Source organism: Pyricularia oryzae, chromosome 2, assembly GCF_000002495.2.
Source record: "Pyricularia oryzae 70-15 chromosome 2, whole genome shotgun sequence".
In the NCBI taxonomy this organism is placed as follows: Eukaryota; Fungi; Ascomycota; class Sordariomycetes; order Magnaporthales; family Pyriculariaceae; genus Pyricularia; species Pyricularia oryzae.
Window position 1 is genome coordinate 5,161,026 of NC_017850.1, and position 21,816 is coordinate 5,182,841.

Sequence of the window (21,816 nt, forward strand, 5' to 3'; positions counted from 1 at the left end):
GGCCATGTGTGGGACAAAGACATTGTTGCCTGTGCGTGTGGGCATGTTCAAATCGCATACTTCTTTGTTGTGAAAATGTTTCATGGCATTGTTTGCCAGTGGCTTGTTTTCGCCGGTATCCATGGGGCCACTGGCCACCACATGCTACCTTGGCCAATACTTCAGATTGACACCAAAACAAGAAGCAGTCAAGCTGTTGAGGAACGGGACGTAAATTAAACCAAAAAGGGCGATGCTACGTACTGTACACCAGATTGTCCACAGTTTCCAAACTTCTACTCTAGCCCTCCACCCACTCAAGCTCTTCTGAGCCCACGCCCTCCCAATGTAAATCATACAACAAAACTGTCCAAGCAAGCTTGCCGAGAATCCAACTATAAGAAGAGAGAAATCGTGGTATAACCATCCTGTAACGCCATCACAACCATCGTGCAAAAAAAAAGTAAACCGAAACAAAAAAAAAAAAAAAAAAAAACATTACTGCAACTGTCCCCAACCAGTCGTCGAGAAGCCGCGTATGCTGTCGTTAAACGTCTGCCAGTTAAAGTCTTCGTCGTCCATGTTCATGTCAAAGTCTTCCAGAGACGAGAGGCCGCCAAACTGATCGGCGCCCGCGGTGCCCATGCTGATGTTGGCGAGACCGTTGGCGTCGCCGCCGTTGGGCATGGCGGCCGCGCCACCGCCGGCCCCCACCCACATCCACGGGGGCGCGTCGCCCTTGCGCAGATCTGCGTCGAGCAGCGGCGTCTCCGACGCCGTCGGCTGCGGCTGCGGCGGCTGGCCAAAGTTCAACCCTGACCTGCTGTTGTTGTTGTTGTCGCCGGGGTACCCGAATGCCGGTCCGCTGTTTTGCGCCTGCATGCTCTCGACGGGGAAGGCGAGCGGCCAAATGTCCTGCGACGCAAATGTCGGCTGGGACATGACTTGGTTCATGAGCTGCAGGACGTCCGGGTCCATCTGCTGCGCCGCAGGCACCGCCTCCCCGGCATTGTCCTGCTGCTGCTGCTGCTGCTGTCCAACCGTTACGGGCTGCACGGCCAAGTCGTTGACCGCGGCGTTGTCCACTCGGTTGGAAGGTGGAGCCATGTTGCAGGAGGAATTATGCAGGTGCGGATTCTGCCGCTCCTGGTCGCGTCTAAACGAGGCCTGCACTTCTGGCTCCAGAGCCGGCGCCTGTACCAGCTCCCTCCACCTGTCCAGGGCCACCTTGATCTTGATCCTGCCCGACAAGGTGCTAAAGTTTGATGTGGGGAGAGTCTTGGGGTACCACTCGCGGTCCAGCTCACGCGCCGCATCGGGATCGGCCCTGAGCCGGGCGATTTCCGCCACCCGGTGCCTCTTGGCCCGGTTGTAGAGCCGTTTGAGCGGCAACCAGACGGCGGCATTGTCCGATATGCGATCGATCTCTGCGGCGGCCGTGGCGCTGCTGAACATGGTCCCGAGCGCCGACCAGCCCCTCTCCGATATGGGACTCCACGGCCCTGTGGAGATGGCGAGGAGCAGAAATGTGACCGCCTGCCACTGCATAAAGACGTGTGCGACCCATCGCCACCGGCGGACTCGCTGGTCGTGGAGGACAAGGTGGCTATACTCAAAGACCTCGATCGCAGACTGCACCAGGCGATCCTTTCGCTCCTGGCTCAGCTCCTCAGCGGCGTCGTGTTGGCCAATCAGAGAGGTTTGGTACACCAGGATGGTCATTTTGTTGAGAATGACTCGCGCGATCATGGCGGCCAGGATGCTAATCTCCATGGTCGGAGCCGGGCCGTTCCTGGGTAATATGCGCTCAGCAATGGCGCTGATCTCCATCAGCAGCTTCTCTCGCTCTTCCAACGTGTTCATGGCCCGCGGGCACATGGAGGCGGCCGCCGAAGACAAGAGCAGGATCCTCCGGGCATAAGGCTGCACCTCGTACGACATGAGCACGAACGCCATCTCGGTCTCGCCCTCACGTGGCGCGGGGAGCTCCTTGCTGTCCGGGCCAAAATCATCGTCGTTGATGTTCAGAGGCCTGCGCGTGTCGTAGCCCAGGTCGTGAATGGCGACGTCTGTGCCCTGATCCTCTGCCGCGCGGAGATCGAGGAGAGCGAGGTACCAGAAGAGTCTCCTCCTCATCTCGCCTTCGAAGGGCGTCAGGTTCGGGAAATTGCTCGGGTCGCGATGCAGTCCAATCGACTGGCTGATGCGTACAGCAACCCCCGTCATGGTCCAGGCCAGACGGGTATCCTGCCGTCGTCTGACGAGCATGACGAACAGCACAAGGGCTTGCAGTGTCATGAGGTCGGTCGAAGTGAGAAAGTCGGCCTTTGCCAGAGCCATCTCCAGAGCATAGCGATACTTTTGTAGCATGTGTGCTTGGGTTGCTCCAAAGTGCATCTCGACGTCGGTCTCGTCCATGGATGTCAGTGCTCCAAAGTAGATTCCAAACATTAGAGCTTCGAGAGAGGGATCAATGTTTCCCAAGTCAGCCGTGGCTTTGAGCAACAGTGCCTTGGTAGAAGGCACGTGAAGCAATTTGGTAACGGGATTAACGTTGTCGCAGTAGACCTGCCAGATAAACATGATTTGAGAAGGGGGTAGGTGAAACTTTCGGAGGTCGAGATCCGAACAACGATAGCCAAACAGAAATGAACCGTTGGAATACGTGTCTGGCAGTGGAACAGCAGGGGGGCTGTCATCATTATCCGAGACGTCAGTCTCTGAATCTAGCATGTCCTCTGTTTCGGCCCGCAGCGCATTGATCTAGAATGTGTTAGTCAACTGTACAGTCCACCAAGCCAAAGAAGCCAAAGAAGCAAAAAAGAGAAAAGAAAACGCTTGCTTACCTCGTCGTTTATCCTGGACCAGAACCCGCTGCTCACGTAGCGAGACTTGCCCTTGTCGTGCAACACAAGCCTGCCGAATTTCTTGGCAACATCCGTCGTCGCTGGCGGGCTGTCCTGGGTCGAGTCGAACGTCTGCGACCGTTTGTGGGGGCTTCCGTTTACAGGACCCGAAGCCATGTTGCTGTTGCTGGCGCTGCTCGTCGAACTCGCGGCCCTCACGCCCGTTGCCGACGAGTAGCTCCCGCGGCCGCCCGCGCCCCTGAGCTCGCCGCTGCCGGGCGAGTCCTGCGTCGCGTCCGGCGACGGCCCACCCGCGCTCCCATGCCTCGCGGTCTCGAGCTCGATCTGCCCGCTCAGGTTCTCGACGATGCCCTCGAGCTTGCGCAACCTCTTCATCAGCTCCGCCTCGCGCTCGCTGGCGGCTGCTCCGTGCCGGCCGGGCTCGCCGGCCGCGGTGTGTGGGCCGCCGCTGCTGCTGCCGGGGTCCTTGGGCCGCGGTCTGCGCGGGGCTCGCCCGGGGGCGGGGAAGACGCAGCTCACGCGCGCGCGGCGGCAGTTGGTGCAGGGCTGCAGGTGGTCGCACTTGACCTTGCGCTTGCGGCAGATGATGCAGCTGCGCGGGTTCAGGGACCCGTCGGGCAGCACGTCGGGCCCGTAGACGGTCGCGCCGGCCGGGGTCGTCGTCCTCGCCGCCGCGGCGCCGTGCGCGCCGACCGTCCTGAGGCTGCTGTCGCTGCGTGCGGGGGTGTCGGCGGTGGGAGGTTGCGAGAACGAGGGGCTGCTGCTCATGTGGGCGTGGTTGGGCGCCATGATGGCTGCGCCGCCGAGGCTCGATGGTGAATCGGTCATCTCTGGCGGGTTTTCCCTCGCAAAATCAGGGGAGGGGTGGAATTCGGGGCGCGGGTTTTCAAGCAGAGAGGCTCAATTGAACAGGCGCTTTACTTTACGTTGGCGAGGTTCGAAACCATGTGGGTGATTGAATGGCAACGTCATCGAAGGGTCTGCGGGTTCGAGGATGCGTTATCTCACGCTAGAAAAGCCATAGTTAGACCAGACGCACGCCTAGACTAGATAGTTGTTTTCTGTGACTCTTTGTTGTTCTCTTGGCGGTTGTCGCGCCCTTGGTCCTTTTTTTTTTTTTTTTTTTTTTTTTTTTTGGCAAACAGCAACCAATCGAGTGTTTGTCCAAACAATCCTATTGCAGGACAAGCTCACTGGGGGGGGAAAAAATAGGTCGGGCTTATCAAAACGGGTCTTCGCCTAATATCCCACCACCCACTCTAGGTAACAGTTTTGGAGCGTTAACTGGTAGGGGAACATTAATAATCATGAGGCCAAGAGATTTAATCAGATTGCGCTATTGGATCGGTACGACAGTGAGGCCGGCGCAGTAAGATGGATGGAAAACTGTATGTCTCGTCTCCACCTGACGTGTGGTTGGTTGGTTGGTGGGTTGGGAAAGTTAACTCCGTAAAGCTCGGTGTATACCTTACCTAAGGTAGCTTAGCCTGGACCGGACCCCACTTGTAACCCCGAGCATGCCCACATTCAGTAACAGAAGCCACCATGCGTCGCATTGAGGCTAGGCTTGCATGCGGAACGGCGCCGCATTTTATCTTCTGCCATACATGATCCATTCACCGTCCGTCCAACTATCAACGTCTCCTTCAGGTATATCCTTGATCCACCATGGTCAGTGAATTGAAACGCGGTTTAATACTTGCTACGTGATGATAATCATCCATCGGCCCGTCCTATGGCATCTCAGCGATTATTTAGGTTGGCATTGTATCGTCAGCGACTCTTGGTGAAACGTATTTCGTATAGTGGGCAAAGTTATCATTCCCGGGAGAACGTTTGCCCATGGGATAAACGGCAGCGAGTATCATTTTGGTTAGCATCCGCGACATTAGCCGCGCCTCGAAATTCTATTCAAGAACGAATCATATGGTTTTGTCGTAACTGGGGTATTTATCTGTTGCAAAGCAGCAAAGTAACAAACACGACACATGCGTTTTTTTTTTCTTTTCCCTTCTTTTTTGTTGCCTCCAAACTTTGCTTCGGTAAACGCCACGGCATCTCCAATTCGTGCCCTTGACGCGGGGTTGAACAAGGTTAGGCTTGGCGAGCAGTGTACCGACATGTTTTGCCCCGGTACTTTAGAGTTAAACTACCAGAACCAAAAACAAGTCCCCCCTTTCAAGCAAGGGCCAAGACCGTTGAAAAAAAATAAGCTACACCCGCCCCTCCACTATGTAAACTTCCAAACGAATCGGAGTAAAAATTATATCATCCCTACTTTTACGTCGTAGGTCTTTTACACCAGGTAAGCCCCGTCCGTCTTGACAACGGCCTTGGTTCTTTCTTTTTTTTTTCCCCCTCTCTCGCTCTGGCTCTGCAATTTGACTCAAGATAGGAAAGCAAAAGAAAAGAAAACAAAAAATAACATGCCACTTGACAGCTATTTCAATTCCAAAAAATGACACGGCCATGCGCTTCTCGCTTTGTGGTCGAGAAGACCCCTGATCAGACGGAGCTCTTCGCCAAAAGCAGCCGCGGCGCTCGGCATGGGATTGCCCTCGTCTCCAAACACGTGCCTGCTTCCCGCGCCACCCGAAAGCATGTCGTCCAGCGCGGCCACCTCCCAACACGCCTCCGCCGCTCCGTGTTCCCCCGCCATCGCGTCGTCGCCCACGCCGACGCGGTGCTTGTCGGGCACTCCCAGGAGGGCGCCGAGAGTGTTGAGCTTGTGCGTGATTATCTGGATCAGGATCAGGATTTCGAGGTGGCCGTCGCCGCCGACGGCGACGTCGTCGATCTTGAGCTCGTACAGATTGGTGGTGGTTTGGCCGCCGAGCAGCCGGTGGTAGACCCCCGACATCAGCTGGCGGAAGCCCTCAAAGATCTTGGCGTAGCACGACAGTATGAGAATGTTGGTGGGCCCGTCCGCCACGGCCGGGATCAGGCCTGGGAGCGAGCCCTGTCGCCCGTCCCAGGGGGAGGCATATGGCGCCAGCAGGCTGGAGAGCCTCTGGGTGCAGGTTAGTATTCCACTAAGGGAGATCTTTGGCCTGTAATGCTGCTGTTGCTGCTGCTGTTGTTGTTGTTGATGATGTTGTCGAGAGCCGCCTCCGGGCGTCGATGTGCTCGAGCCTTCTGATGAAGTTTGGTGGCTGAACTGGGCCTGGCACAAATACATCAGCTCAAACAGGTGGCTGGTGAGAGACGCAATGTTGCAGACATCGCCGTCCGCAAAGGTTGGCTGGACGGTGTGATGATCTTGAGACGATGGAGACGGCGAATACTGGCTTGGGTCCGGAGCGAAAAACTGCTCCGGCAGTGAATGTAGTCCTTGCTGCTGAGGCTCGGAAGTCGGGTGATACATCTCTTGCTGTGGCGACACTGCCTGGAGCGGGTTCTGGCAGGGCTGCTGTTCTTGGAGAGAAGATGGGCTTGGACTGGGAAGTGACCAGCCAACCTGTTGGTCATCGGCGTTCTCGTCCGGTAGGACGCCGGAGACTAGATTATAACTCCCCCACTCCGAAGAGAGGGAGCCCGTGAAGTCCACATCCTGGGGTGTCATGATGGGATTGAAACCTGGTGAATACTTTGCGTGGTGACCTGTTAGTAAACCGTTTCCTTGCCTTTCAGGGGGTAAGATTGGCAGGCCAGTTTGTAAATATCGTCCAACTCACCATGCTACTGCCGTCTGGTGTCTGATCAATCAACGGGGACTGACTGTAGGATGGCGACCATGCCGTCGTTGAAGGCGGCAGCAGCGGAATCTGCTGCTGGCCAAACGACAAGGGAGACATGAGCAGCGGCAGCGGCTTCTGTTCCACCGACGAAGGAGACTTGACGGGAGCGGCGTTGGCCTCGCGCAAACGCGAAGGTCTTCCGGGACGACAGGACAGCGTTCTCGTGCAGCACAAGCCCCTCTGTCTGCACCGATTGCAGGTTCTATCCTTTCCGTCCTTGGGCCATTCGCACCGGAGCTTTTGGGACCGGCATCTTTCACACGCCAGCCTCGTGAGGGGTCTCGTGGGCGTCTCCTGGGCTGGCATGTTTCAACATGTAGGGCAGATTGTCAAAAGGCGGATGGATACACGATGCAAAATAAGAAGGAGAAAAAAATGCAGTAAATTAGAACGTAGTTACCTGGTACGGGAGGCTGCTTGATGGATCCTTCTTCTACCCCTTTTTGTCGTCTTGTCGGGTCCCGGGTCCTCTGTTGTGCAGGATGGCTAGTCAAAAAGCCCCATAGGGCCACGAGGGAATGGCAAAAAATGTCAGGCAGCCATTCTGCAAGATGGGCGTGTCTGGCACGTGTCGAACAGCAGCACCCATTTTTTGGCGATTCTTGCTTGTCTGCCTAGTTTGGTATGGGCCATCTCCAGCATCGCAACCGAGCAACGACAGACCAAGCGCCAACATTACCTTCCCCTGGCCACCTGCATTGCATGGCAGAAAAGTTTGGCGAGTCGTGTCCCTTTTTATTCGCTGGGAAAGATTGGACACAAGGACATATTTACACATCAGGTCCGGCTGCTTAATATCTGTTTGGTTATGAGCCCTTAAGGTTGAACCTTAATCGTACGACCGACTAAGGGGTTGCATAGAGAAGACCGCAGCGGCACAAAAGGACCGAAGTAGATGCCGTAGAAACAAGTACAGACAGTCACAAACACAGACGAGATACATCAACCCATCAACAATCCGGATAATATTTCACAAATAACAGGAATCCGGATGAGGCAAAGCAATACTCCATTTTGCCAAGCCAAGTTAAATTCCTGTAACAAGAACTCTCTACATGTTGAAACTTATACTCACTCAACCAGTGAACCTACTCCACAACTCATATCCTATAAGGCATATCGGCTAGACCAAAAGCAGCCGGTCCGGAACAGGACAAAAACCACACTAGCCCACATGCAGTGTCATAGCAGCTGGAACCAAAAATCATTTTGTTATGATGGCATACGCGCCTTCCTTGGATGGGACGATCCAGCATCCCCGCCTCCCTCGCGGACGGGACGGTCTAGAACAATAGACACCATTTCACCCCCCACCCAGTCTTGGCCAAATAGCCGCGTCACTTTGCAAGGCCATTCCGAACTCTGTTTTTTTTTCTTTTTCTCCAAAAAAAACCTCGGACGTTGAGGTGCCTTTCGAGACCAGACAAACACATTTGAAGTCTCCCTTGCTTTTGGGATGGGGCGATACAGGGCATCCCGCATGCTCGACCGGTATATTGTCCTGCCATGTCTTTGGGCTGAAGGCCCTTTTTTTTACCCGTTTGCCACGTGTACGTACAGCCCACCGGGTATAATCACAGACGTTTGCTGCCCAAAAAGGAATCTCTGCCCGACAGCCGTGAGGCCGGTCCAAGATAATCTCCCGGAGCACAAAGGTGATCGCGCTAGCAATGAGAGTATTATGCGCGCAAGTAGGTAGATATTTACTGCCACGAGTCAAAAAACGCAACGCCAGTGCAAGGCTTGCGAGAGTCCAAGTCACGGGGCCTACTCCAAAAGTGATGATAACGACATCTCGGTATAACAGACTTGAAGCTAGCCGGGACGTTTCTTTGCTCTTTCTTTTTTCTTTTCTTTTTTTTGCTGACTTGCATAGCTACTAGGATGTGGAATGAACGCTATCAGTATTTAACCGTCAAGCTGCTTGTATAGCCTCTCGTCTTATTCGGCGTTCGGATCCGATGTTCGGACAATAACAATGGCGTGCTGGAGAGCAGCTCCGCAACCAAGCGCCATACACATGAATATGACGCCACCGTGGATATAAATACAAATACAAAACCAAAAAAAAAAACAGAGTCGTTGAATACCTCCACAACGGGATCTACAACCCATCAAAAGACCAGCTCAGGGGAACAGAGAAAAGAAATGGGGTATACTGCCTTGATTGGCTTTAGGTCGACGTTTCAGGTTACCACCACGAGCGTGGACTCGATAGCTGTGGGGATGATACTTTGTACCGTTCCTGAACTGGGCATTTGACTCTCGTATCGGTCGACTATATCGTGGTGCTTGTTTGCTCGCGTGGTTTTTTTCCAAGCAAAGGGGGAGCGATCTAGTGACATGGGTGACTTGCAGAAGCTTGTGTAGTGCTGCATTGTCAAGGCACGAGCTTAAACACCTCAAACTTGTATCTACATAGTATTTTTTTTATTTTATTTTTTTGCTCCTAGATAGACCGACATACCGGTACTATAGTAAATCCTACTCACAATCTGGGATGCGATCAACTCTGTAGGCCTTGGAACTGTCAGGCTGCAGCTCCACACCCCCAGGCGGCAAGGGGGAACCAAAAAAAAAAAGTAACCACGACCCCAGAAGGCGTGCTCTCCAAAAGTCCCCGATCCAGCTACAGCATCCTCCGATCGCGACGTTCAATTTAAGGTTCAAGGGGATCATCGATGGGCTCGTCTAGTGCCTGGCCTGGCGCCCTGTCATGGCCCCTGCTAGGCCCGGGTGGCGCTTGGAAGCGAAAGTATGGGGTGAAAGTAATGGTATAGCTTCTCTTTTCCCAAGGCACCTGCTTTCTTTTTCTTCTCTTTTTTTGCACAGCAGATAAAAGAAAAAGAAAAAGAAAAAGAAAGTCATTAGTCTACCCACCCAAAGACATTCCCCATCTCTCGAATACCTTGGGAGGCGCCAGGGTTTCCACGCCGCTAGATTGGGGGGCCCTGGGGGAAAAAAAAAGAAAAGAAAGCTTGAGGAAACCACCAAAGCTGTATTCTACCGGTAACTGTACTCGGGCTTCCCAAGCTTCCCCTCGAGCGATGCCGCATTACCCGTTTGCCGGCAGGCAGTTTTTTCCCGACTACACTGTACCTATGAGTGCTTGCAGGAAGCCATCTCGAGGCTAGCTCAGAAACAAGTCATAGCTGCACGTCCCGCAGGAAAAAGAAACGGTTATGTCTTGTAATCTGCCCCTTCTGCCACGCCAGGAACACGGGGCAAAGAAATTCAAGCTTTGTCTCGTCAAGAGGGGGAAAAAAATAAGAGAGAGATCTCCTTCTCCAGACTATTGGCCGCAAGGCGGTCACTTCTCTTGACTTGATCAACTATTGTTCGCGTGGTCGCTTGCGATTGTTACTTGTGTTTAATAGTGATTTTTTTCGGGTTGCTTGCTTTTCACTCGTTTTTTTATTTTTATTTTTCTTATTTCTTTTCTTTCCTGCAACAGGGGAACAAGGTTTGCAGCTTCTGCATCCTTTCTTTTCGACAACGCCTCTCCACGACGGTTCTCTTCAACGTCGAAACCCGATTCCTGCCAGCGGCCATCCGCCGCGCCCTCGTTGGGCTTTGCGATGCCTTCCTCGCTCGCGGTCTGCGTATGTGGTCCATGTCTTTTTTTTTGTCTCCTGTCTGACCTATCGTTTTTTCTCGTCATGACTATCCCCCAACTACATTGACACTTTTTTGCTTACATGTTTGCCCTCGAGGCTTTTGCTTTCTAGGTGACAGAATGGTGCCTTTGGTCGCTGGCCGTGGCGGCCTTTGCCCTGCGCGTCATTGTGCGCATGCGCATGAGGACCGAGCGACTTCTTTTGGCAGACTTGTGGCTGTTCATGGGCCTCGCGAGCTCGACCGCGGTCATAATATGCGACACGATGACTTTTGCCTGGGGATACCTGGAGCCTATAGAGCCGGGCAGCAGCTATCCAGAATATATTCTCAAGGTGAGTCCTGTTTGCTAGTATTTGTCGTTTTTTTTCTTTTTTTTTTGCCCATGTACTGTCTTCTCAACGAAAATTAACCAACGCCGGGGCCGACACCAAAACTGCAGCTTCAATATGCGACCAGCTACCTCTTCGACACGGGTCTCTACTTTACCAAGTTTTCCATCCTGGCCTTTTACTGGGTCCTCGTCGACCGCACCAGCCTGGGCATGCGCCGCGCCTTGTACGCGCTCGTATTCTTCGCCGCGGCCTGCTGGACCGCGACCATCTTTGCAGACACCTTCTGGTGCGGACACGACCCGGCCGTCAACTGGGTCTACGACGGGGTGGACGAATGTACGGTCTTCTTGTCCGTCGACGCGATAACGATGAATTGGTCTTTTCAGTTCGTCACCGAGATCTGCAGTATGTCCCTTTCTGCACCTCGCCATCTCAATTGTTTTTTTTTATTCTCTTTTTTTCTTTTGTTTTCTTGTTTGCTGACTTCTCCCGTGGAAAGTCTTTCTCTTCCCCTTTCCAATCATATGGAAACTTCAAATCAACCATCGCGCTCGCGTGGCCGTCTATGCGCTCTTGGGCCTCGGCGTCATAACCATCATGACCACGGTCGGACGGCTCGTCGCCTACAACCAGATATTGAAGAGCGACTCCAACGACTACAGGCCACTCTGTGAGCTCCACCCCTCGAGCCGCTTGCCCCTTTGTTCTTTTTCTTTTTCTTTTTTCTTTCACAAGCGCCGACCTACCGACGAGACTGACCATTTTGTTGATAGATATATGGGCGACAGGCGAATACACCACCGCCATCGTGGTCGTATCCCTCGCCGGCTGCCGACCGATCCTGGGCAAGATCCCCAGCATCCTGGCGGCCTTTAAGCGCACCATCCTCCACAAGACCGGCTCGACCGGCACCGACCGCACGCAGACGGGCAGCCGCTCGGGCGGCACCGCCGGCGCGTCGGTCCACCAACAGCTCACCATGAGCGAGAACGCGCCGCCGCCGCCGACGGGGTCCAGAATGAGCGGGGCGGCGGGCGGCGGCGCGGGCTGGCGCCTGAGCGCCGCATACCAGCAGCAAGGCGCGGGAGGGGTCAGCGTCGGCGGGGGCAGCACGCGGCTCAGCGGCGTGCCGAGGCACTGGATCGACGTCATGGACACGGCGACGCTGTTTGGCGACGATGACGATCTGGAGGCCGGCGAGGTGGCAGGCAGGAAGAATAGCAGGAACCAGGTTCCCAGGGATGAGGAGTGGGGTGCTGCCATGGTCCAAGATGGAGGCTCGGATGGGAACCCTGGTCCGTCAGAGTCGGAGCCGACGCCAGCGAGGGACGTGGCAGGGGTTGGGCTTGGTGATCAGGCCGATATCGAGCCCAGACCGACGACTCGTGTGTCCCAAGCTTCCTGCAAGGCTGCGCCGAGTGATGACAGAGAAGATACCCGATGACAAATTAGTGACGCAGCATGATTGTCCTGCGATTGCTTGGCGCATGGTATTTAGCGTCTTTTACCTCGTATTTAAACTGCGGGGGCATTGTACAATTAGGCAGAACACAACGTGACTTCATAACTTTGACGGCCAAATACCTTGTCTTGTTCATTGAAGAGGTGTTTTCCCAATTCCTGTATGGTACTTTTTTCAATCAGATCAATGACAAACACATAGCCCCAATTCATACCTGCTCATCATTTAGTCACTCGCGGTAAAATCCCGAGAGTAACTTAATGCCGTGCATAAGAAAAAAAAAAAAAAAAAAAAAAAAAGAGACAGGAAAAATAAACCCTGTTTCCAGTATGAAAAGAGTAACCCGAGTAACATATTCTAATGGACTATTTGGTTATTTACATGGCGTAAACGGCCCACACGGCTGCAGCACCACCCATGACTGCATAAACAGGAGCATCCGTCCTCTTCGGCGCGGCACCCTGAGCGGGTGTTGACGATGGGCCACCACGGCTGCGGCCCTGCGTAGCAATGGCCGAGGCTACAATGTTCGAAGCAGAGGCAACCTGAGCCGGGGGAGGGTTGGCGTTGATCTGCTGGCAAACCTTGGCTGCTGCATCGGTGAGCTCTGAGAAGGAGTTTCTGGTTAGCATTGTACACGTATAAACACCATCCCCAGGCGAAGTTGACAACATACTTCCGACGTCGCCACTGTTACAAGCAGACAGAGCGCAAGGGCCGACGGAGCCAAGCAGGGCCTGCGTGTTGCTGCACAGGCACTTGAAGTTGGCGGGGTTGCAGTTGATGGCCTCGGCGGCCGTCTTGAGGCAGCCGAGGGCGCAGCGCGGCAGGTCGTTGACAGTCGATACCAGGTTGCCGGACGAGCCTGATGTGCCCGAGGGCGCCGAGCTACCAGAGGTAGGTGTCTGGGCGACGGCCACGGCCGCGAAGAATGAGACGATAAGGGTTCGGAACTGCATCTTGTTCTGTTTGCAAAGTGACTTTGTTGTTTGGATGACTTGGGATGGCAGCCGAAGACCTGTTCGGACGAGATGGGTATAGAGCTGAATCGACTTTTCTGAGCTGGACTGGACGTTGGATTATGTTGGGACTCCGCGAACGAGGGAGCTGGGGTGGAAATCTGGAAAAGCGAACGGTGGGCTTATTCTATTTTCTGTTTTCAATGGGGGGAGCGACCGGCGGCGTTTTTGGGGGGTCCTAGAAAGGGACGAACAATCGAAACGCAGAATCGATTTAAACGGGGTGGGTAAAGAAGGAACGAAACGGGGGACTGAAAGCAAGATAAAAAGAGGAGAATCTCAACAGGAATGGGAGACTGGAACAACGGGGAACGAATGATGATGAAAGCCAATGACAAAGAAAATACGAACAGGTTCAACCGAAAGTCCAATAACCTACATCCATCATAAAAACCGGAGCCTCAGGCGCGCGCGTCCTTTTTTTTTTTCCTCGCTCTCTTTCTCTTTCTAAAAAAGGGGGTGGTCATGATGTCAAACACGAGCCAGCTTTAACAAAAGTCTCAGGGTGGGCCGTTCTTGCCCGCCGCTGACGACGTCCCTGCCAAGCGACCGCCCACCCACCCGCACCTACCCTCCGGAGATCTTCATTGCTTGCCGGGTATGTTTGAGGTTGGCTAGATTTTGGAAGTGCAGGCTGCTGATCACTCGGCATCTGGTATTGATGACAAGTGGATCGCAAAACTGCCATGGCAAACTTGCAAGAAATTTATCTGTTACGAGCTTGGCGATATCCATATGTGTTTAGGTTTTTTTTTTCCCCATGTCGACTAGAGTTTTTTTTTATTTGGAATGCAAAATCGCATTATTCGCCTTGTAATCCGCACACGGAATTCAAGAACTGCATAAGTTTTTCTTTTTTCGTCGGCCAGCCGTTGAGGCGATGCTGTCAGGTCAATCGCGCAGCTGGCTGCGACAGCCCTGTGGATTACTTTTAACCTCTCGCGTTTCAGTCTACACTGCCATTCTTAGCTGTTTCTTCCAAGAGTAATCCCTGCTGCCGGTTTTTACGGGGTCTGGCTTGCTGGATTGTGGTAAATTACCCTTCGGCAGGGTCGCCACAAATTACCCTGCCACAACCCTTTTTTCAGTTGCAAACATTGGATGACTCGTAGTCTTTCGTTTGCGAGTTTGGCATATCTTTGTGCAAATCATTGAATTATCTAGGCCAATAAAAGGCCGGAACTTGATAAAACCTCCTCAATCCTAATTAGCAACACCCACCAATGGTAGAGGCAAGAAGATAAGGGATTATGCCAAGTCAGCCAGGTTGGTACCGTTGGACCCGTGCAGGCCTGGATCGACTGTCGAATTGGAGGTCCGCATGCTCTGGATGCCGTGACGAAGCAGCCTAGCACACCAAGAACATCAAGGCTAAGCGCCCCCACCTACCCTGCCACAACCAGCCGTTTGCAAGTTCCTCAGCTACCATCCCTTGGCACTCCAAACTCCTTCAGCACATGCAAAGGGCCGAGGCTCTTCCATTCCTCGACGCTCTCCCTCGTAGAGACTGGCACCAGCCCCATCATTCCAATTGAATTTGTCGATGCAGGGCCGAGCACCGAGCTCCGCCTTGGTATCACCGCCATCCACTGCCTCGTCATGATGAGGTTGTGCGGACAGTCGGTGCCCGGCCCCTCGGATCGGAACTTTGACCGCGCCGCCATTTCGCTCCTCAGCCCGTCGTAGACCTCCTTCAAACCCCGACCGGAGCCGTCCAGGGCCCGCCGAAAGTACAGAAACGGCACATTCGCCGAGCCGCCACCGCCTTGGGCACCCTGGTCGTCCTCGTCGGCATCGAGAAAAGTGGTGAACCCCTCCGGCCGCGGGACAAACTGCATGTGCCTGTGCAGGCGGCTGAAGCCGGCCGCGACGCCGCAGTTGTAAAAGGCAAACTGGCCGTCCTGGAGCACGGTCCAGATGCCGTCCAGATCGACGGCCTCGAGCGGGTCCCACTGTCGCTTGAAGCCGTCGCGCGTGAGCAGGAGCAGCTGCGGCCTCGTGTAGCAGAACTTGTTGGCGCAGAGCCGGTGCTTGGTGCCGACGTCGCAGATCTCGAACCCGGCAGTGTTGATGTCGCTTCCGGGCTCCAGAGGCGGCTTGAACGTCTGCTCCGTGACGTCTTTCTCTTCTGGTGTGTTGGGCTTTTGGCTCAAGCTGGTGGCTACCATGAAGAGAAACTATTGTTGCTTGATGGTAAGAGTCGAGTAAATACGCCAAAAACTTGACGCAAGGATTGGTGCACCTACCTTGAAGCCTTGGTCGACATATTCAATCACTTCTGTTTGCTTGTCGTATCGGACCTCACCGCTTTCTACGAGGGCGTCGAAGCGCTTCAAAATCTCGGCCTCGCTGAGGATTTTCTGCAACATGGCTGCCAATTTGCAAGTGTGAATCTCGAACGCTGTAAATGATTTCTGAGAACAAGCAAAAAGAGAGTGAATGCGATTTGAATGCCAAGCGTGGTTTGTTATAAAGGAATTGTTGGTGAAAGTGATGCGAAATTGACGGTTTGAGACGCAGATTCGAGTTTCGCGATCAAACGACCCGCTTATGATGGATGTCAGGCTGTCATCAGTGACTTGATCCTTGTCCCTGCCCTGTCGTCAACACCCACTCATCCACGAGTCACTGGCAGCTTAATCAGACGGCAGCTGTCAGTCGTGCTACAGTACCTTCTAAAAGTAGATGGACATGCAGGCCGGGGCTGGAAAGTCAGAATTGGGATGGGTGCTGCACGATGAGCAGGAAATGCCAACCCACGACGAAAATCGATCCATTGGACACGAGTGCTCAGACTGGGTCCAATAGTTTAAGAGCATACAGTATATGCATGTATGTGTCTGTCCCAACCCATCAAATCCAAACCCGGGCAACAAAATCCCTGGGCAGGCGATGCCGGGCTTTTTTTTTTTTTTTTTTTTTTTTTTTCGCTCAGTAACGTCCCACCTACCCTGTAGTTTTATTTCCGCTGCCATGCATGTCCCCCTCCGAACAATCGTTCACCGACAATAGCGCCTAAAATCTCCTCGCGTACAACCGGGAAGTAGCTGCACACCATGTAACCTTTTAATTAAGAATATTAACAAATGCGGCTACGGCCGGACCCGATGCCCGATCGACGGGAGATGCGACCGGAGCACGTGCAATCACGTCAGTGAATCCCTGAATGGTGCTGCGCAGAAGTTTTCTCTCAACCCCACCCCGTCGCCGATAAGCGCGGGACTATATGAAGGATGTGTGCAACGTTGTATTTTCCGCTGTAGCAAGGATGACTGGCCCATCTCTGCCCTGTCGCACCCTGTGTCTCCTAGGCTGCCGGGTAGACTGAGCGACTTGATATTCTCTTGCCGTTCGAGTCGTGCGAAAATTGCAGGCCGTCGCCATGGGGTTCTTCAGGAGCGTCCTCGCCCAGATGATCATCTGCGGCATTATTGCGCTGCTTGGGCCAGGTCTATGGGTATGTTCACATCAGGCACATGGCGCATTCCAGCTTCTTCACTGGCGCATCTTAGCTGACCTTGGAATCTGAAAAGAATGCCAACAACTCCCTCGGTGCCGGTGGTGCCCTTGAGCCATACCTTGTCAACGCGGGAAACTCGATCGTTTTTGCGTTCATGGGCATCTTCTCGATCCTGTCTCCCGTGTTCGTGAACTGGATCGGAGTCAAGCAGACGCTCATCCTGGGGACCTTGGGCTGGTCCATCTACAGCGGCGCGCTCTACCAGAACAACCGTTTCGGCACCGAGTGGTTCGTCATCGTGGGCGCCGTCATCTGCGGCATCAGCGCCGGGTTCTACTGGGCGGCCGAGGGCGCCGTGATCCTGTCATACCCCGAGCACCGCAAGCGAGGGCGATACCTGGCCCTCTGGATGGCCTTTAAGAACAGCGGCCAGATGATCGGAGGCAGCATCAACCTGGGCCTGAACGCCGGCACCGCGGTCGCCGGCAAGGTGTCGTGGGTGACGCTGCTCGTGTTTGTGTGCCTGCAGGCCCTCTCCCTCCCGGTCGCGCTGCTCCTCTCCCCGCCGCACAAGGTCGAGCGCAGGGACGGCTCGCCCATCCACGTCGAGCAGCGCACGCCCATGCTCGAGCAGCTGCGGCGCATCTGGACCACGGTCTCGACGCGCCGCGTCGGCCTGCTGCTGCCCGTCTTCTTTAGCTGCTGGTTCTACTGGGGCTACGGCTCCACGTTCCTGACGCTGTACTTTACCGTCCGCGTCCGCGCCTTGGCCTCCTTCCTGTCGGCCGTCACCGGCACCATCGCCTGCATCCTCTTTGGCGTCTTTCTGGACTCGGACAGGTTCACGGTCAAGCAGCGCCTCCGCTGGGGGTTCCTGGCCTCGTGCGGACCCTTTACGCTGATTTGGATCTGGGTCTTTGTCGTGCAGTACGACTTTAACAATGCGAACCCGGGCGCGCTGGACTGGCTGAGCCCCGGGTTCGGGCGCGCGTTCGGCGCCTACATCATGCTAAACACCGTCGGCAACATGGTGCAGAACTTTTTGTACTTTTTGGTCGGCACCATCGGCGACGGCACGTCGGAGATGAGCAGGCTGACGGGGCTGCTGAGGGGTGTGGAGAGCTGGGGACAGTGTGCTTCTTTCGGCATCAGCAGCAGGTGAGCTTTTTTTTTTTTTTTTTCTTTCTTTCTTTCTTTTCTTTCCCGGATAGTGGCGTTCTGCGGTCAAAGTTGTTGTGCACATGACTGGGTACTAACGCATAAATTCGGGACCTAGCAAGTTCAACCTACTGCACACCGTCATTATCAACCTCGTGCTCTGGGTGGTCAGCCTGGTACCTGCGTTCATTAGCGTCTGGGAGGTGGAGGAGAGGAAGCACGCGGGAGCAGTCGAATCGGCCGAGACTGAAGGCAAGGCCGAACCGGCCAGCAAAGTCGGTGTGGACGAGGAAGTATCCAAGGTTTGACGGTGGGCTTGACGAGTTTTCAACGCCTGTACGGAGGTGCAGACGGTTGTCTCCCGTGAGCACCAGAATTTAGGTACAAAATTCAAAAGCTTTTACTTTATTTACTTGCCATTGGAACACAAAAGCGAGACCATACCCACTTTGCTCAAAGTTTAACTGCGACATGAGATGTGGAACCGTTGTTGGCGAGTCGGGCGCACCAGTTCAAGCGGGGTTATCTCGCCAGGTACATGCGGCTCCTGATTGGGCCAAGCTGCCCTATGCGATTCCGCCCCAAACATCTATCGTGTCCACCATTGTAGCTTTTTCAGATATTTGCGCACTTTTTTTTTTTTCTCTCGGTCGCTTGTAAACTCCACCAGCAGTGTGCCCCGTCGTCAAGCTCGTCAGACAGCTTGAGAAGCGTACATGGTTTAGTGGTAAAATCCATCGTTGCCATGAATATCTCCCGATATCCTCGATCTCGATGGGCCCCCGGTTCGATTCCGGGTGTACGCAGGTGACTTGTCACGTGAGTAGCATGTGACTTTGCTCTTAATCTTTTTGCTTGCGAATGAGGGAGATTTCTATTTGCTCTTTCTTTCCTTCGCCCTGCAGTCCTGTTCCCCCACAACCCGCTGGGGATTCCTACCCTGCAGCGCAACTCTGTTCTTTCTGAATTCGGTAAAAATACAGAAGCGGTTGTTGTTATTAAAAGTGACGGTTATTCCATTCTGGTTCTGGAAGAAACTATCCGTTTATTCATCCTTCCGCCGACGAGGGGCTTGTTTCTACGAAAACTGTGGTTTAAACTAATAGACTTGTAATTCGAACCAATACATTCAAGTTTAAGGTCTCGAATATATCCTCGGCCGCCCGCGAACTACTGACATGGTTTGGTCCTTGTAAGGGTCAAGGTCCATTACATTAATAATGCCGACTATACGTCGATATTATCAACAATCAAGACTTGGCATTGGTATAATCTCATTGGTAGTCTTTGGCCATTATCTCAACTACATATATGCAAGGGAGTAGCAGCAGTTAATAATGATGCATATTTATGCAGATTTTCATCCAGGATCACTCGTGTGCTTGTCCCCGACTTTGTTATAGGTCTTAAATAACGTTGGTATAAACTAGCCTAGTGCTTGCATAAATAACAAGGTAGGTCTTGGTAATAATAGTACATGTTTATACAATTAGATGTTCTTCTTTTCCCAGAAAAGCTCCACTGATATTGGCCTGGCGCACATCAGGCGTGGCCGTCGCATATCTGCCGTACTTGTGGCCTCAAATAGTTAGGTGGACGTTATACCGTTCGACCTTGAGTTATACTTGCCGGGCAAATATCTCTGAATCAGGAGACTCAGATTCAGTAGACTCTGGCGTCTCATCCCCCAGGCTTAAAAACCAACCTCTCTCAAAGCCCGCCGGAACAGTCCGAGGCGACACGGGCTCGTCATCAACCACGCGCAGACAGAGCGGAGCCACCAGCCCCGTCTCCTCCGGCGTCTCCTCTCCACCCCCGAAACCATCCGCAAAGATGCCCATCTCGAGCCTGCCCTCGAGCGCATCGTCCAGCATCTCGCAGACCGCCGCCGAGAGCATGTACCCGAGATCCTCCCCGGCCACGGCCTGCTGCTGCTGCTGCTGCTGCTGCTCGGCGCCGCCGTCCCAGTCGACGTGCGCAAAAGCGACGCGCACCTCGCCGACGTAGCAGCCGTTGTGGTCGTCGGGCTCGGGCTCGGTGCCCAGCGCGGCGCACAGCTCGACGGCGCACCAGCGCTCGGCCAGCCGGTCCGGCACCGCGACGGCGGCGCACCGGCCCGTCCGGGGGTCCCGCACCCACTGCGCCAGGTAGCCGCAGCCGGGCGCCGCGCAGGCCACGTAGCTCGCCAGCTTGACGCGGCCGTCGTCCAGCCGCTCCTCGTGCGCAAACGGCGTGTCCAGCGTGCCGAGCGGCGCCGCCTTGCAATCCGGGCAGCGGCTGGTGCGGCGGCGCTGGGCTCCTGCTTCGGGTGGTTCTTGGCGCCCGCCGAGGGGGTCGGGGTGGGCCGTGGCCGCTTGCTGCTGGGTTGCCTGCGCGCTTTCTTGAGGGGTCGGGTCTGGTGAGGCATCTTTGGCCGGTGTCGCTGCCGGTGTCGCTGCCGGTTTCGCTGGGTGGGTGTCTCGTGGGATGGTCGTCGTGGGTAGTGCGTGTGCGTCAGAAGTGGGATTTTCTTTCTCTTTCTGCCCTCGCAGATACCTGGGTCAAAGGCAGATATGCAGGAGCAAAGTCGCATTCAGAGATTCGAGTAGCCGGCCAACTTCCATTATTATGTGTTTGAGTGACAGACAGGTCCAAGTTTTGCTATGTTTCTTTGTCGGCGTGAGGGTAAAAGAGCAAGACAAGGAGAGATATAGACACAAAGACAAATACTTTTTTTTTAGTTTTGCCTTGTGCTGCGTCACCTTCATTCTGTGACGCGAAAGAGATGGTCTACATGACTGAGTGAGTGTCTCCTTGTCCTTTAGGGGAGGCTGTTGTGTCAGTCTGGTCTTCGAGCTGATCTTGACAGCTTGGAATGCACGTCATCGAGTCATTTCTTGAGGGACCAAGTGCAGCATCTTGAAGGTCAAAGGGGTCAAAAAAGGAGGAGATTTTGGGATTTTATGTGCTGTCATGAGCGTGAGGCTTGAGGCTCCTGCTGAATGGTTAGAGATGTATTGATTCAGCAATGCAGTACCTGTGGGCAAAGTTTGTTCGATCACAACAAACGTAGCGTTTTGTTATTTCCGTCCTCGATGGGTTGATCACGCCCTTTATTCGTCAAAGTGATCTGTCCAAACCAAAGATCAACTAGACTAGTTCTAGTCGATCTGAAATACTTGGTATAGATTTAAACACGTGGAAGCGACGCTATTCGGAGAGAGATAGCCCTAGATACTTTACATCATAGCTTCAGCGTTGAGGATTGCGCATGATTTGTGATGTTATCACCTCTCACCTTAGCATTGCTAGCGCCATCGGGGGGCTTCCCGTTACGATCGGGGTACATTAGTGACACAAGGGCCGGTGAAAGCTCACGATTCGACGACACAATTCAGTTGGGTAGCTGCATTCGAGGAGAGCTGTCATCCGAACAGACCAAAATGGCCCTCGGGACATATGATCGGTTCGCCATGCCGTCCCGCCCCGGAAACAAGCCCCAAGATGGTTAAATCGGGGGGGCTGATCTTTGAGCGTCGATCGGACCGGGCCGGAAAGGCGGAGAGGAGGCGAGAGAAGAATTTTTTTTTTTTTCTCAAAAAAAAAATTTGTGAGAAAAATTGCATGAATAATTCCCGACGTTGAACCAAAACAAAGATGCGGGCAATTCCAAGCATGCTTACTGACTGTACTTGCCTTAGTGTCGTAGGAAGTGAATGAATCCCACCAATCCTCTAGAACTAGGTCAGCCGAGATCCAGGATCACACGTTCTCTGAGAAGCTGGGATTAGGCCTAGACCTGGGAACAAGAGCCCCACACCTACCACAAGACCCTTTTTACCCGCGCGCGATTCGTCTGGATCCCTCCGTGAAGCCCGGAAGAGGAAGGTTGCTTTAACATTTTTGGACATGTCCACTTGCCCAAAAATACCACCCCAAGGGACTCGCCTGATGCCGGACAAGATTGGCGCATGGCTTTATTGTCTTGGGGGGGATTGTGGTGGTTGATCTGAGATAACGACATTGTCGCATTGTTGCTGTCACCTTCCGGTATTGAACGGGCGGCAACAGAAACACTGCAAAGTGGGAAAAAAAAAAAAAAAAAAAAAAAAAAAAAAAAAAAAAAAAGCATCCACTTTCTCAGGTTTCCGCTACTGACCGGGTCATCCCAACAACGATTTCGTTTGGGCTGAGACAAGTCTGCA

At 53.9% G+C, this 21,816-nt stretch overlaps 7 protein-coding genes and 1 non-coding gene across 8 annotated transcripts; 3 read left to right on the top strand and 5 right to left on the bottom strand.

Annotated features, from left to right (window-relative positions):
- Positions 1-227: 227 nt before the first annotated feature.
- MGG_11119 (fungal specific transcription factor domain-containing protein) lies at positions 228-4,075 on the bottom strand. Its single transcript, XM_003714842.1, has 2 exons — positions 2,826-4,075; positions 228-2,742 (listed from the first exon to the last, which is right to left on the bottom strand). The coding sequence occupies exons 1-2, from the start codon at positions 3,672-3,674 to the stop codon at positions 478-480; spliced, it is 3,114 nt and encodes a 1,037-aa protein (XP_003714890.1). The 5' UTR covers positions 3,675-4,075; the 3' UTR covers positions 228-477.
- Positions 4,076-5,286: 1,211 nt separating this feature from the next.
- Positions 5,287-6,889, bottom strand: MGG_01870 (uncharacterized protein; the record flags this gene model as incomplete). The annotated part of the gene is made up of 2 exons (XM_003714843.1): positions 5,287-6,446; positions 6,565-6,889. The coding sequence occupies 2 exons, from the start codon at positions 6,887-6,889 to the stop codon at positions 5,287-5,289; spliced, it is 1,485 nt and encodes a 494-aa protein (XP_003714891.1).
- Positions 6,890-10,161: 3,272 nt separating this feature from the next.
- MGG_15329 (uncharacterized protein) lies at positions 10,162-11,977 on the top strand (the record flags this gene model as incomplete). The annotated part of the gene is made up of 5 exons (XM_003714844.1): positions 10,162-10,185; positions 10,312-10,533; positions 10,641-10,938; positions 11,033-11,203; positions 11,307-11,977. The coding sequence occupies 5 exons, from the start codon at positions 10,162-10,164 to the stop codon at positions 11,975-11,977; spliced, it is 1,386 nt and encodes a 461-aa protein (XP_003714892.1).
- Positions 11,978-12,030: 53 nt separating this feature from the next.
- Positions 12,031-13,487, bottom strand: MGG_01872 (uncharacterized protein). Its single transcript, XM_003714845.1, has 2 exons — positions 12,672-13,487; positions 12,031-12,602 (listed from the first exon to the last, which is right to left on the bottom strand). The coding sequence occupies exons 1-2, from the start codon at positions 12,952-12,954 to the stop codon at positions 12,373-12,375; spliced, it is 513 nt and encodes a 170-aa protein (XP_003714893.1). The 5' UTR covers positions 12,955-13,487; the 3' UTR covers positions 12,031-12,372.
- A 625-nt stretch (positions 13,488-14,112) lies between these two features.
- Positions 14,113-15,942, bottom strand: MGG_01873 (uncharacterized protein). The gene is made up of 2 exons (XM_003714846.1): positions 15,261-15,942; positions 14,113-15,191 (listed from the first exon to the last, which is right to left on the bottom strand). The coding sequence occupies exons 1-2, from the start codon at positions 15,381-15,383 to the stop codon at positions 14,433-14,435; spliced, it is 882 nt and encodes a 293-aa protein (XP_003714894.1). The 5' UTR covers positions 15,384-15,942; the 3' UTR covers positions 14,113-14,432.
- A 90-nt stretch (positions 15,943-16,032) lies between these two features.
- MGG_01874 (uncharacterized protein) lies at positions 16,033-18,087 on the top strand. The gene is made up of 3 exons (XM_003714847.1): positions 16,033-16,471; positions 16,548-17,632; positions 17,751-18,087. Exons 1-3 carry the CDS (start codon positions 16,397-16,399, stop codon positions 17,938-17,940), a joined length of 1,350 nt encoding a protein of 449 aa, XP_003714895.1. The 5' UTR covers positions 16,033-16,396; the 3' UTR covers positions 17,941-18,087.
- Positions 18,088-18,342: 255 nt separating this feature from the next.
- Positions 18,343-18,438, top strand: MGG_20025. Its single transcript has one exon. It is a non-coding gene; the product is annotated as a tRNA-Gly (tRNA).
- Positions 18,439-19,251: 813 nt separating this feature from the next.
- Positions 19,252-20,960, bottom strand: MGG_01875 (uncharacterized protein; the record flags this gene model as incomplete). The annotated part of the gene is made up of 2 exons (XM_003714848.1): positions 19,252-20,151; positions 20,910-20,960. 2 exons carry the CDS (start codon positions 20,958-20,960, stop codon positions 19,252-19,254), a joined length of 951 nt encoding a protein of 316 aa, XP_003714896.1.
- Between the last annotated feature and the right edge of the window lie 856 nt (positions 20,961-21,816).